Here is a 16,047-nt window from a genome sequence, read left to right on the forward strand (position 1 = left end):
CTAGTCTTTTACAATGTCTTCATTAATGAATGTTCCTTCTGTTACAACAGCCCGAATAAAACCATCTAAGTAATTTGGTCTTTCACAGCACTTTTTAGATCGATAAAGTGAATAGAATTTGAGAAGCGGACATTAGGAAGGTTTGGATATGACAAGGAGAGATAATTTTTAATATTTATAATTATATTTTAATTTTTGACAGTTTACTTTCCTCTCTTTGATATTAGGAAGTTTTTCCTTTTTTTCCTTGACTCTACTACAAACAGGATTGCTTTCATAATGTATGAGGTCATTTGATGATCTAGTTATTTTCTTAGTTTATATATATATTTAAAAGGGTTTTTGTTTATTTGTGTTCTGATTCAGAGCTAGTGCTAATATTCACCTGGGTTCTATTAATATGCCTACATTTCTCAGAAAAAATAAATAAACTTTATGAAAAATGTATTTTTACAATTGCTTCTCTTAAAATGGTTTTATAATAAAAAATTTTTTTTAGTTTCTCTGTAAACATTTACTGTGCATACTTGTTATTACAGTCCAAGGGAGCTTTTATTTCTTTTGTTTTATTAACATTTATCAAGGATTAACTAAGGATTAGGCATTGGGCTAAATGGTTTAAGTTATTTTCACAATCCTCAATATACTTACAGTGAGGAAATTCGGGAACAAAGAGGTTAGGTAATTTGCCCTACTCACATACATGGAGAAAGACAGAGCCTAGACAGAGCCTGAGTGACCTGAACCCCAGTTGTAACCTCTTAACCACTCAGAATACTTCCAGAATGTTTAAGGAAATGTTTTGTATGTTATCAAACTTACTACAAATTAAAAAAAAAAAAAATCTATCCGAATTAAACTAGTAAAAGGGAAGCTCGTTCACTAATTCCTGCTACTCTTATCTATAATTTATAGTTCCAAAGAAGAAAAGTAGACTGGTAAATGCATACAATGATTCTTTTTCTGACGGCCTTCCACGAGAGAAAGGCAGAAAAGATGAATCCTTTGGGATTCAGTTTGGGATTATTTCTGAGCCTTTGAAGAAAGGACGAGCAGAAATACCTTCCTCCTACCAAGATTGAGCAGTGCTAGGTATGCAAGGAGACAAGCGGGAAGTGGTGAGAGAAAGCGCATCTCACTCCAAGACTACTTAGGATCCCTACGCATTACCTTTTGATACTTACAAATAAGAGTGTCTTGGGTAAATTTTTCTTCATCTCCCCAAGCAGTTTGATATTACCTGATCAACGTCTTTTACATCTGATACTTAATCTCTCATAGCACTTTTCCCGGGTATTATTTGCTTTTAAATGCCTTTCTTCTCACTGTTCTGGATATAAAGAACCATTTGTTGTTTAAAATTATGCTTCCAACACCAATTTGGATTCTTGGCATTATAGAAGGGTTTCAATGAATATTTGACAGATGAATATATTGCATTATTAACATATTACATTTAACTTATCTTCACCCTATAAATTACAGAGAATCATATATTCATTTTAACATAGATCTATAATTTCTATATGCTTGCATAAGTTCAAGCCAATTGAATAACTGAGATTTTTCTAAAAATTCCTGATTGTTTTCATTGGCGCTCTGTTTATTTTTTTTTTTAATTTTTTTTAACGTTTATTTATTTTTGAGACAGAGAGAGACAGAGCATGAATGGGGGAGGGTCAGAGAGAGGGAGACACAGAATCTGAAACAGGCTCCAGGCTCTGAGCTGTCAGCACAGAGCCTGACGCGGGGCTCGAACTCACGGACCGCGAGATCATGACCTGAGCCGAAGTTGGCCGCTTAACCACTGAGCCACCCAGGCGCCCCATTGGCGCTCTGTTTAAATTAATAGCATAAAATATGAATAGTAGCATTAGTCAAAAAAGGTTTTCAGTCCCTAAAATAATGTCTTTTTATGACCATAGATCTGATTAATTTTGATTGCGAATGTAGATCTAGGAATGTGATATATATATATATATATATATACCCTTTTTTTAAGTTTATTTATTTTGAGAGAGAGATTGCGTGCATTCAAGTGAGTGGGGGAGGGGCAGAGAAAGAGGGAGAGAGAGAATCCCAAACAGGCTGCACACTGTCAGCAGGGAGCCGACACTGGCTCCAACCCATGAACTGTGAGACTCTGACCTGAGCTGAAATTAAGAGTCGGACACTTCACTGACAAATGAACCACCCAGGTGCCCCAGTGATATATTTATTAAAGAAATATAATTTTATACACTAAACCATTTGATAATCAACAAATGCATAGAATATTAGACTAGCCATCCAAACAAAAATATTTTATGATTGATTAATCTGCTTCTCTATTCCTACTCTTCCAGGGAGTAAGTAGACACTGTTGATTTCCTAGGACTTAGAAACATTAATGTAGTGTCATTGTATGTTAAAATAAGGCACCTTTTTACCCTGAAAACACCTTTGCTTTCTTTTTACTACATTCTTTGGTATTACTTTGCTAGTTCAATTCAGTAGTCAAGCTTTTAGTCTCCATGGTTACTTTTGCAAATGTAATTTGGTGAGAAGATGAGAGTAAAAATCAATCAAGGCAGTACCTGGATGTGCAATTTAGCTATTCTCCCTAATGTGTACACTTCATAGCCTGTTTTCTACAGTCCTTTAGGAATTATCTTAATGTTTTAATTGAAATCAAACTACATTTAATATAATCCTTTTTCAGTATTTAAATTAAAAATAAATTTCCCCAATAAAAATAATAAAAATAAAAAATAATAAAAAATAAAAATAAATTCCCTGTAAGCATCTTCTATACCAGTTAAAATCTAAAGTTGCCATTTGTATCAGCCAATTATTGTACATTATTTGTATCTGGTAATAGAAGTGAGGGAAAGGAATGGGTTTTGGACTTTGAAGAAACATAGGCATTTAAGTATATATTATTTTTAAAAGTGTTGCAAGATTCTTTACTTCACTACACAGGATTCATTGTCTCACCACTTCGAAGAATGAAGAGGTGGACACAGAATAAAATGAGCAGCAGGAAAAAGCTTATTATAAGATTAGAAAGTAAGAATAGTATTGGGGTGCCTGGGTGGCTCAGTCAGTTGAGCGTCCTGATCTCTCATTTTGTGAGTTCAAGCCCTGCATCCGGCTCTGTGCTGACGGCTCAGAGCCTGGAGTCTGCTTCAGATTCTCTGTCTCCTCTCTCTCTGTTCCTCCCCGACTCAGTCTCTCTGTCTCTCTCTCTCTCTCAAAAATAAGAGTAAAGATTTTTTAAAAAATTAGAAAGTAAGAATAGTATGAAAGCTCTCTGCAGAGAGGGGACACCAGCAGCTATAGGCAAGGGCTGTGTTTTTTAGGGTTTGGGTTGGCCTCTCTACTTTCCCCTTGTTCCTTTTCAAGTTCTACCCTTACCAGCTGGTTAACTCTAAATGTCTAGTCATTCTTTTTTGATTGGCTCATTTCCATTGTACAAGGTGGTCTATGGCCATACTACTGTTCCTTGTGGGTCATGTGTTCTATGGTCTACTTATTTTTAGTCAGGTCTTCTGTTTGTCAAATTCCTGAGGGAAACCTGAGGGGAAGTCAGTGCTGTCTGTTACATTTTTAAGAGGAACTTTATGCCTGAGGGAGTTTGCTCGCGTTCAGACTTTCCCAGAAGAAATGTTTTAAAATATGTGTTTTTCCCCACCCAGGGACCTTCAAGCCCTAGCCTCTCCCTTTCTGCTTACTGAATCCTCTCTTTCCCTATCATAAAAGGACTTTGACATTTTTGTGTATGGGCATGAAGGATAAAGGATATGACAATTGTGAAATTCCAAACATTCATATCGTATCAAGTTGCAACTAGCATAGCATTATCTATATAGAATAAGAACACTTTACATTTTACTATAAGTAATCTAGTATCCATAAGTTGGGTTTTGAGCCAGTATGAGCCAATACTTATTTTCTCATAAGTATTATTTAATAAAATGAATTGTCATAGCTGTACTATGTAATTCTGTTCTTAGTTCTGTGATGGATACAGTATAATCTAAAAACAAAACTGTTATTTTGAATATTGAGGTAATGATGAATTATTAATACATATGAAAGTACTTTATAAACATGAAAAATATTTTTGCTTTTGAGTGAGTGTGCTCTATATGCAAAAAATACTGTTAGTGGTGGTTTTCTTCATGGAATAAAAAACTTTTAAAGGTAATAGTGTAGACAAACAATATTTTCCTTAAGTTTCTAAATTGAACTTTCAAAGTCTTGGTGCTTTAGTTATAAATCTCTGAAATAGTAACAGTCCCTCTTAAGGGAGCCCTTGATTAATATATACTTATATAAATTTAAGCACATTAAATTACCTTAAACGATCAATCCCATTTTGAACTTATTTAAATTCCCTCCAACATTTTAATCTTCATTCATAAATATAACAACACTTGTGTTTTAAGTGTGTGAAGTAATTATCTTGAGACAGAAAACATTAAAACATTAGCCAACTCTAATAATACATTAAAATTATAAATTCAGTGGTTTAATTTTTAATATTCAAGTGTTGTCCATAATCTTCATCACATTTTCTTTTACCCTGCCACATAAAATTTATTTTTTGACTTTTTTAAAGATGCTTATTTATTTATTTTGAGAAAGAGAGAGAAAGAGAGCAGGCATGCGAGCCAGCACCAGCAGCAAAGGGCAGAAAAAGAGGGAGAGAGAATCTCAGGCAGTCTCTAAGCTGTCAGCTCAGGGTCCCATGTCGGGTTCAATCTCATGACCATGAGGTCATGACCTGAGTCAAACTCAAGAGTCAGATACTCAACTGATTGAGCCACCCGGGTGCCCCATTACCCTTCCACATACAATTTAAAATCTCAAATCAGTATTACTTCCTAAATCTTAATATTACTTACTAGGATCTTAAGGCCGTTGTAAAGAATTTCTAACGCATCAAAATCCATAAATACTGTTAAATTAATTAAAGAAGGAGTCCATTAGACTGAGATGGTTCTAATGCCCTGGTGGCCTACATAAGCAAACCAAAACATAAACCCGTAAATGGCTCTAGGTTATGAAATCAGAGTGCTAAGAACAACCAGTCACAAACAAAGCTTCAAGCTATAGTCAATGGAGTTTTATTTTGTTTCTGTACCTTCTTTATGTAAGTCTTTCCCCTGGCTCCCTTAGGTGGAATGCTTTTAAACCACTTCTGGTTTGGTGCCGCCACAGTGAAATCTATTTTTGTTCAATTAACTCTTAAAATATTTACTATGTCTCAGTTTATCTTTTAACACTACAAATATTTTAATTGTATCTCTCAGTTTAATGCAAAAGGCATTGCTGCTGTGGGTTTTTCTCCATCCTCTATATAAGAAGTCTAAGTCTCTTTGAAAATACAAGTTCCTCAGTAGGCAGGTAAATAGGTTTGCCCTTCTAGGTAAACTGGGGATTAGTTCCCAAACTAAAATTACCATCTCAAAAGAATCCAGGATTGGTAAGAATAACTGTGATTGATTATTACCCCAGAAATTTGGCTACATGAAACCAGAGACTACTGTCCTCTCCAGTCTCAGTAATACTGAAACAGATTATAAAATAATGGGGATAGTATAAATATATGACCTACTTTCTCTTGCATCTTCCTTTGTAAAAAATTGCAGCTTTTTGTAATTGGAACAGTCTGCTTATCATATACCCCGTTCACCTAGCTATTATTTCTCTGCTGGGTTTTGGGAGTAATCCAATAAGTAGCACCCTTCCCCATCTAGTTTCTATGCCAATTAAAAAAACAATTAGACAAAGAGAAAGCAGATGAGAACCAAAGCATTACTTTTCTTCCTGATAAAGTTTATACTGGAGTACATGGATCAATATGAGAACTGAGCAAGATTGCTAACTCCCTACTTGATAACTTCATTGACAAAACCAGAGGGGAAATAGAATTTGCAGAGAAATAATTACTTACATTAGTGTTTCTCAGAGTTTAACAAATCACACTAGATATTTTGTTAAAAAGCAGGATCTCATTTAGCAGCTTTGGCTGGATCCCAGATTTAGCATTTCTAACAAACTCCTAGGAAATAGTAAAGTTGCTTGTTCAGGGACTATACTTTGATTACTAAGGTCCCAGACTAAGCATCCAGAAACTTTTTCTGTAAAGGTACAGAAAGTAAATATTCTAGGCTTTGTAATTATATGGTCTCCATCACAACTAACTCTGCTGGTGTAACTAGACAGTAACCACAGTAAATAGTGGAGGAGGCATGACTATGTTTCAATAACACTGTATTTAGGGCTTCCTGGGTGGCTCAGTCTGTTAAGTATCCAAATTCGGCTCAGATCATGATCTCATGGTCCATGGGTTCAAGTCCTGACAGGGGCTCTGTGCTGACAGCTCAGAGTCTGGAGCCTACTTCAGACTCTGTGTCTCCCTCTCTTTTTGCCCCTCCCCTGCTTACACTCTGTCTCTTGAAAACAAATCAGTGTTAAAAAAAATCAATAACACTGTATTTATAGACACTGGAATTTGTGTTTTACATAATTTTCATGTGTGGTAGAATGGTAGTCTTCTGATTTTTTTCCCCCCAATCATTTAAAGACGTAAAAACTGAGGCGCCTAGGGGGCTCAGTCGGTTGAGTGTCTGACTTTGGCTCAGGTCATGATCTCACGGTTCGTGAGTTCAAGCTGCACATCGGGCTCTGTGCTGACAGCTTAGAGCCTGGAGCCTGCTTCAGATTCTGTGTCTCCCTCTCTCTCTGGTCTTCCCCTGCTCACACTCTGTCTCTCTGTCTCTGTCTCTCAAAAATAAATATTAAAACAAATAAAGACATGAAAACCATTTTTAGTTTATAAGCCATAAGAAAACAAACAGTGTGCTGCACTTGGTCTGTGCCCTCTGGTTTGCAGACTCCTGTCAGAGATCATTACTTCACCCTGCCCTCACAGAGAAAAAGAACAAATCTGAAGTTAGACAAAAAACAACTGGAAGAAGATTATATTAATGTCAATTGTAAGGACAAATACAAATGTAAACAAAGAGGTTTAATTCTTTCTTTAAAATAAGGGAAGAGATTTTTCCTCCCCTCCTCTTTCTCAGAAAATTTACTTTAGAAAACTTGTAATTCTGAGTACTTTCTCCTCTCTTTGAATTTATACATAAAAATTTTCAAAACCTAGATGGGCCCTTTGCAACTTTATGACATAGGAATGAATGTCTTTCTCAAGGGCCTGGTGTAGCCAGCACGCAGAGGTGTGGGGGTACCTGGGTCCAGGGTCCCAAACAAGCCAGGTTCAGCCAGCCACTCGCTGCTGACAAAAGCCAAGGCAGAGAAATTAGCGGTATTGAAACAAGAAAGGAAATTTATCTCAGCGAGGCCGACATCAGGAAGACTAGCGTCTCAAAGACTGTCTCCAAAATTCTGAAAATACTTCCAGGTTTATATAAGGAAAATGTGAGGCAGAAGTGGGTGGAAACGTGCAGGTAAACAGTGCAAGTCAAGTTGATCTTTGGGAGTCAATCAGAAGTGGGATGTTGCTGGTTCAGGGCAAGCTTGCTTGAAGGGATTATATGGGTTGGCATCAGGGGATGCTTTGCCCTCAGAGTCTTTCATGAGTCAAGAGACCACCTGGAAAGAAGAACCCAGCTAGAATGAGGTCAAAATGGAGGTAGCTGAAGTCCTCTTTCACTGAGGGGACCATCTCTTTGATATGTAATTATCATGGAAGACAACAGTCCTATCTCCTAGTTCCTGAAGGAAGGTAGGGGCCTAACTTCAGTGGGATGCTTGGTCCAGGTTGCAAAATTACCTGCTGTCATAAAGTTTGAGAAGTGTTCCTCCCTACCCCCCAGATAAAGCTAATTAACACAGATGCTTATCCCAATTACCCAGTAAAATTAGGTGAACTATGTGTGACAAATGGTTCTATCTAGTCTTTTTTTTTTAATGTTTGTATTTATTTTTGAGACAGAGAGAGAGCACGAGCGGGGGAGGGGCAGAGAGAGAGGGAAACACAGAATCAGAAGCAGGCTCTAGGCTCTGAGCTGTCAGCACAGAGCCCGATGCATGGCTCGAACTCATCAACCACGAGATCATGACCTGAGCTGGTCTGATGCTCAACCGACTGAGCCACCCACAGGTCCCTATCTAGTCTTCTTATTTGAGAACTACTGTTTGTCTTTTTGCTTTTCTAATTTATTTTTATTTTTTTAATCTTTATTTATTTTTGAGAAGACAGAGCATGAGTGGGGGAGGGGCAGAGAGAGAGGGAGACACAGAATCCAAAGCAGATTCAAGGCTCTGAGCTGTTAGCACGGAGTCCCATGTGGGTCTCAAATGCATGAACTGGGAGATCATGACCTGAGCCAAAGTCAGATTGTCAACCAACGGAGCCACCCAGGTACCCCAAAAAATACTGTTTATCTTGAAAATATGTGGTAACTGAGGCAAGGGAAACCAAAGCAAAAATAAACTATTGAGATTTCATCAAAATAAAAAGCTCTGCCCAACAAAAGGAACAAGAAAATTGAAAGGCAACCTACAGAATGGGAGAAGATATTTGCAAATGACATATCCGATAAAGGGTTAGCATCCAAAATATAGAAAAAAAATTATAAAACTCAACACCCAAAAAACAAATAATCCACTTAAAAATGAGCAAAAGACATGAACAGACATTTCTCCAAAGAAGACATGCAGAGGAGATGAGAAGACAGACACATGAAGAGATGTTCATCATCGCTTACCATCACAGAAATGCAAATCAAAACTACAATGAGCTATCGACTCACACCTGTCAGAATGGCTAAAATCAACAAGAGAAGAAACAACAGGTGTTGGTGAGGATGTGGAGACAAAAGAACACTCATGTACTACTGGTGGGAATGCAAACTGGTCCAGCCACTGTGGAAACTAATTTGGAAGTTCCTCAAAAAGTTAAAAATAGAATTAGCCTATGGTCCAGCAACTGCACTACCGGGTCTTTACCCAAAGAATACAAAACACTAATTCAAAGGGATACATGCACCACTATGTTTATATCAGCATTATTGACAATAGCCAAATTATAGAAGCATCCACTGATTGATGAATGGATAGAGAAGAGGGGGTATCTGCATACACAATGAAATTCAGCCACAAAAGGAATGAAATCTTGCCATTTGCAATGACATGGATGGAGCTTGAGAGTATACTAAGCAAAATAAGTCAGAAAAAGACAAATACCATATGATTTTACTCATATGTGGAATTTTAGAAACAAAACAAATGAGCCACGGGGACAATAAAAAGAGAGAGAGAGAGAGGCAAACTAAGAAACAGACTGTTAACTATAAGAACAAACTGGTGGTTACCAGAGAGGAGGTGGATGAGGGCAATGGCTTAAATAGTGCTGGGGATTAAGGAGTGCACTTTGGATGAGCACCACATGATGTATGGAAGAGATGAATCACTGTATTATTGTACACCTGGAACTAATATAACACTGTATGTTAATGAATTTAAAAAAAGAATTTACTCTAAAGGGATAAAAAACAATATACAAAATTTGTATGTCACAAAATATTAATTTTCCATATGAGACAACCATAGTCCTTAAGATGATACAGTTCTAGGCCTTTTCAAATTATCTAGTAGTGTAATAGTGGAATATTTATAGGAAGAAGTCCTGTTAAACCTATGTAGGAAACAATAAAGTTGCCTTACAGAGGAAGAAAAATAATTTTTCCTTTATCTTTCTAGGCTCTTGGCTGAGAGTCCCCTGTAAAAAGAGAGATTAACAGGAGAAAAACAGAAGTTTAATAATCTATACACCTCCTGTACATGGGAGATACCTAGGAAAAGTGACTAACTCACCAAAATGACCCAACGTACCACCTTAAATACCATCACCAGGAAAAGATAAAAGGAGATGTTGGGGGTGGGAGCCAGTTATGGGAGGCTATCAAGTAAAGCATAGCAAACAAGGGTAAGGTTTTTAGGCAGATTTAGGTTGTTGCCTTCTTCGTTATGAGTTTGGGGATACCTGGGTGCCTCACTTGGTTAAATGTTCAGCTCTTGAGCAAGGATGGGGCTCTTGACTTTGGCTCAGGTCATGATCTCATGGTTCCTGAGTTCAAGCTCTGCATCTGGCTCTGCACTGGTAGTGTGGAGCCTGCTTGGGATTCTCTATATCCTTCCTCTCTGCCACTGCCCCACTTGCATACTCTGTCTCTCTCTCTTTCTCAAAATGAAGAAATAAACTTTGATAAAAAGGTTTCTAGGGGCACCTGGGTGGCTCAGTCACTTAAGAGTCAGACCCTTGATTTTGGCTCAGGTCATGACCTCATGCTTGTGGGATTGGGGCCCACATCAAGCCCTGCTTGGGATTCTCTCTGTCCTTCTCTGTCTTTCTGTCTCTCAAAATAAATAAATAAATAAAAACTAAAAAAAAAATTCGACATCTTCAGTCATCCTCCTCTTTTAGTTATAGAGATGGAAACATTCTTACAAGTGGAAATTTCCCCTATACATGTAAATGTCCCTTACTGGAAAATTATTTTATACTCAATTTTCAGAGCTTTTCCTCTTTCTGTTGTTTCTTTAAAAATAACCAGCTCAAGGGGTACCTGGGTGGCTCAGTCTGTTGAGCATCCTACTTTGGCTCAGGCCATGATCTCACTGTGAGTTCCAGCCCCGCATCAGGCTCTGTGCCAACAGCTCAGAGCCTGGAGCCTGCTTTGGATTCTGTGTCTCCCTCCCTCTCTCTGCACCTCCCCCACTCGTTCTCTGTCTCTCTCTCTCTCTCAAAAATAAAATAAAAGCATAAAAAAATAAAAAAAATAACCAGCTCAAGCTAATCCTTATGCCAAAGAGGCAAATTCTCCCCTTCATGCCTAAAATATTGATTTTGATTCTCATTCCTCCTATTATTATACTGTAATTTTCCTCTCTTTTGAAATATTAAAAACACTATGACCAGGTTTAACAAATGACATAGACATGTTTATTATTATTATTTTTTGAAGTTTACGTATTTCTTTATTTTGAGGAAGAGAGAGGGAGATAGATAGTGCCTAGTAGGGGCAGAGAGAGAAGGAGAGAGAGAGAATCCTAAGCAGGCTCCATGTTATCAGCACAAAGCTAGATGTGGGGCTCGATCCCAGGAACTGTAACATCATGACCTGAGCTGAGATACAAAGTCTGACGCTTAACCAACTGAGCCACCCAGTTGCCCTGACATGGACATGTTTAAAAGAAGAATTTCCCAAAGCCACAAAACCTTAAATTTGTTATAGAAACATTTTAAGAAATGTTTATAGAAATATAAGACCATAGAAATTTATAGAAATATAAGACCATAGATATTTCAATATTACATTTTAGCCTATGTGTAAATGTTAATGTTTTTAGGGTTATTATTTATCACAGGTTTTAGCTGACTGGTTGCAAATTTTAATTTCATACATAGACTTGCTGGTTTATTCAAACCATAATATTATGTAATTAATAATTTAAATTCTTTATACTCTTTGACTAGCCAATATTTTTCAGGAGATTGCACGAATGCTTCTATTCTTATTCAGTCTCCTGTTCCAGTATTTAGGAGAAACTTACAAATGTCATCTCTTTGATTTTATTTTAACTGTAAGATTGATTGCATTTTATTGGCTTTTAATGTGCAACATAAAAAAATTCAGTACTGCCATGTTTGGAGATTTGGATGTGATTGCATACTTTATAAAGAATTTTGAACCCTATTATGTATTCATATTCTCATTAACAGTCATCATTAAAATTGAAAATACTTGCAGAATATTCTAATACTTCATTGTGCTATTTATAAAAATGTTACACTTCAGGGATACCAATGTAATAAAAACATGGAATGGTATCTTGGAAAAACTAGCCTCATAGATGCTATTTTCTATACTTTATTTAAATATGCTTTATTAGCTAATTTTTTAAAAATGTTTTTAATGTTTATTTTTGAGAGAGACAGAGTATGAGTGGGGCAGGGGCAGAGAGTGAGGGAGACACAGAATCCGAGGCAAGCTCCAGGCTCTGAGCTGTCAGCACAGAGCCCAACACGGGGCTTGAACTCACCAACTGTGAGATCATGACCTGAGCCGAAGTTGGACTCTCAACCAACTGAGCCACCCAGATGCCCCGAATGCTTTATTAATTCAAAGAGCCAAATAGTGAATCCTATTAGCAAAAATTTTACCTCAAGTGGCAATCGTTAGCAGAACTGATTTATCAATTGACAGAGTCAAGTTTCGAATCCTGGACTGGAGTCTTGGCAGAGTAGGTAATAAGTGCTGGGACTTATTTAGTATGTGACCTTGGAGGACAATTTCCTTTTCAGCAAATTGGCACAATTAAATCCAGTCTCCCTATTTCATATAGGCTTATCAGTTCATCATCCAAAGTGCTGTTCAATGTCATCATTTGATCAATTACTGTATACCCTTACTCTGCAATATAAGCAGTCGCATAGGCTAATGTGATCTATATATAGAAAGTAGATGGTTGATGTAGCAAGTTTGCTTCAGGAAAATTCCTTATCAGGAAAAAGTGTAAAAATCTTGATTCATCAAATTTTAAATATGACCACCACAAAACTTTAGTGGTTAAAAAATAGACATACCTACTTTATCTTCTCCTCTATTCTTTAATTTCAAAACTAAGTTGTCTATTTTAGCTGGCTAATATTCTCTGTATGTTCTATGTCTTGGAGAAAATATGTGGGAAGAAGAAACTAAATGTACTTAATGCTACTAAACTATACACTTAGAAATGGTGAAGATGATAAATTTCATGCTATGCATTTTTTTACCTGCAATTTTTAAAAATCATTGATACTTCCTCCTGTCTTATACTTCTAGTGGCATAATTTTTCTGAGGTAAAATGTGACCAATAAATTTGATCAAATGTATATGTTGGGAAAATTTAGATTTCCTAATATTTCCTTTATACAAACTATCAATATTTTCCTTGGTTATTAGATTTCAAACATTTTTCTCCATCTGGCAATAAAAATCAATCCCATGGCTTACTCTGACTCAAAGAGGATTTTTCTTTTCACCTTTTCTAGATCCTGCACAATTATCAGCACTCATTATGTGATGTGTGTTTTGTAGGCATTATTTCTAACTACCTCAACTGAGTGACTACAAAAGAAAGCAATAATTAAAGACTGTATTTGATGTCAGTGTAATGTTTAAGAGGAAATAAACATTTTGAGAGAGATACATACTCCTTGATTATTTTGAAAACTCAAGCAATAAAAATGCCCTATCTCTACAGTATGCCTTATCAATTTTTTTATTTTTATTTTTTGAAATTTATTCATGTTTGGGGGGGGAGGGGCAGAAAGAGAGACACACACAGAATCCAAAGCAGGCTCCAGGTTCTAAGCTGTCAGCAGAGAGCCCAACGCGGGGTTGGAACTCATGAACTGTGATGTGAGATCATGACCTGAGCCAAAGTCAGATGCTTAGCTGACTGAGCTGCCCAGGTGCCCCAGCCTTATCAGTTTTTCACTCAGATTTTAATTAAAATTTATTGAAGAAAGATACAGTGATAAAAGCAAATTTTTTATTATTTATTAATTATATTTAAAATTTACATGAATCTATTAAGGACAATGTGTAATGTTTCCACTTTATGCTTTAAACAATTACAAACATTTGGCATAAAATAATGTGCATATCAATGTAACAAGTTTGAAAAATGGGAAATGAGAATCTGGAGTCTGCCCTCCTTCTAACAATGATCATTAATACTCCAAATGAATGGATCATAGATTTCTCCCTCAAAATTCTAAGTTGTTTTTGTTTTTTTTTTTTAATGAACAAATTTCTAAAGGACTTGAACATGCAATGATATATATAACATTCAGAGTAACTAGCTTCCATGCTTACACTGAACTCAACATAAGGCAAAAGCCCATAATTGTACTGATTCTTTGGCTCAGTGTGTTCAAAAAACAAAGCAATGTGGTAAGCCTAATGAAAACAATCTTTTGTGTTTGCCAGCTTCAGATTGCTAATACGGCTGCAACAAATTTCAACCATCCACTCTGATGATATAGCAGTTTTGATTAGCAGAACAGTTTGTTTTCTGAATGCAAGAGACAGGCATGAATCTGTTTCTCTAATTGTTCTCATAGTTGAGAAAATGAGGAAGAAGCGTGTTTGTTTTAATAAAATATCATTCTGCCTCCTGGAATGACCACAACTGATTAGGAAAATAGTAAACCAATCAGGTTCTGTCACACGAAATATCATGTCTTTGACTTCTTTGATATTGCCACAAACTAATAAAACAATTGAATGAGTTGTAGTCATGAAATTATCCGTGTCACAAATATTGGTCTCTCCTCTTAATTGCTCAAGAAAAACAAGCCTTTGGTAACTTTAGTTATTGTATTCTACAATACAAAACAAATTACCAATAACCATTCCTGAACTAACTAATATACGGCCAGACATTGTTTCACAGCAATTTGATGTTTTTTTTTTTATTCTTATAATTCTTTTTGACAGTCTACCTCTTTTGACATCAGTAGGTAAATCTACAGAAATCCTTGTTCTTGAAGAATTTTCATCTCAGGAAATTCTCATTCTTGCTCTCTGTTATAAAAATAACCACTCCAGCAAATAAAATCTCTCCAAATAAAAATAAGTCAAGGTTGCTTGATGACTACCACACAGGCACCTGCTCTCCCGATATTCAAAGAAGCCATCTGTTGAAAAAGATGAAACACAACTTAAGACAATTTTTACTGTCATAGAATAGTATACAAATTGTAATATATTTAAAACACTCATATGTGTTAAAATCATAAATACATGTGCTTCTATTTTCCCCATTTAGCCACAAGTAGTACAATAAAAATGGAAACAATGAAAATGGCATTTACAAAAGAGCAAAAATTTGCATATTGAAGTTGTTAAAACCTGCAGTCATTTATGGGATTTTTAATACAAGTAATAAGATATTTAATGATTTTTAGTGACATAAAGATACTATAGAAAAGTTTCCAACGAAGATTTATTTCTGGGCTTGCATGGACACATTTCTGACAATACTTCATAGTGGTATCTTGGAATATATTTCAGATCAAATAGCTATTACACTTATTGAAATAATTTTGAAGTTATTTCCCCAGATAGTCTACTGAATTAAATGTGTTATTCATTCATTCTAAACAGAGACATACGATGAAGTAACTTCAATATTTTGTCATAAACAAGCCATAATTACAATTTCTATAGTGCTTATTAAAAAAATTCTACCGTATGATAGTCATCAAAATGAGAATTGAGATGTTTTTAATAATCCTGAATATGAAACTGGCTAGAAATATATTAAAAACAATAATTTTTACACTTTGTAATGAAAATTTATTCCATAGAGGTAAGTCAAGAGTTGAATAATTTGAGCATTTTGATATGAAAGATTTTCATTACAGTTTTCTAAGAATAATTTATGCACATAAAAATATCAGAGTAGGCTAGAAATTACAGGATATTATCCCAAACTGAGAAGAAAGTGAATAAAATGTAAGAAATAAAACAGCTAAGAGAAAAATAATCTCAGATCACATATATTATCTTATTGATTGAGAAAGGATATGGTTTCACTCTCTAATATGAAAATCACCACCCATATCTACAGTTCTGTTAAATGTACTTACTGTTACCTGCCGTCCCTTTGCAGAGTTAACACATATGCACACGTGTGCACGCACACACACACACACACAAGCACACAGAGCAACTTCCTATGTGATAATTTTTTATTCCTTTCATTCGTATTAAGAATAATTTTTATAGATCACATCATCTTTATAATCCTATCATGTATTGTTATTTTTGTGATAGGTATGTGAATGGAATGTCAGGGAACAATATATAAAGCAACGTATACAAACTGAAATGTATCTCACTCCAAAATGCACATACTTTCCATTGCCCCTCTTTTTAAAGTATTGTTTCATATCAAAGTCATCTAACGAACTTTTACAAAGTATATTTGCTCATGCCCTACCACTCAATAGGAATGGGATGAATATTGGGTACTTGTAT

The 16,047-nt window shown here is 35.8% G+C and overlaps 1 protein-coding gene across 2 annotated transcripts in view; it reads right to left on the reverse strand.

Annotated features, from left to right (window-relative positions):
* Positions 1-14,571: 14,571 nt before the first annotated feature.
* The window catches only part of KLHL1 (kelch like family member 1), a 362,590-nt gene continuing 361,114 nt past the window's right edge, over positions 14,572-16,047 (reverse strand). For both annotated transcript variants that reach the window (XM_049647049.1, XM_049647048.1), the window contains one exon: positions 14,572-14,702. In XM_049647049.1, the coding sequence (XP_049503006.1) occupies positions 14,643-14,702 (60 nt within the window). In that variant the 3' untranslated portion in view covers positions 14,572-14,642. The remainder of the gene's footprint in view (positions 14,703-16,047) is intronic.

The sequence above is a fragment of the Panthera uncia genome (assembly GCF_023721935.1).
Source record: "Panthera uncia isolate 11264 chromosome A1 unlocalized genomic scaffold, Puncia_PCG_1.0 HiC_scaffold_16, whole genome shotgun sequence".
Classification (NCBI taxonomy): Eukaryota; Metazoa; Chordata; class Mammalia; order Carnivora; family Felidae; genus Panthera; species Panthera uncia.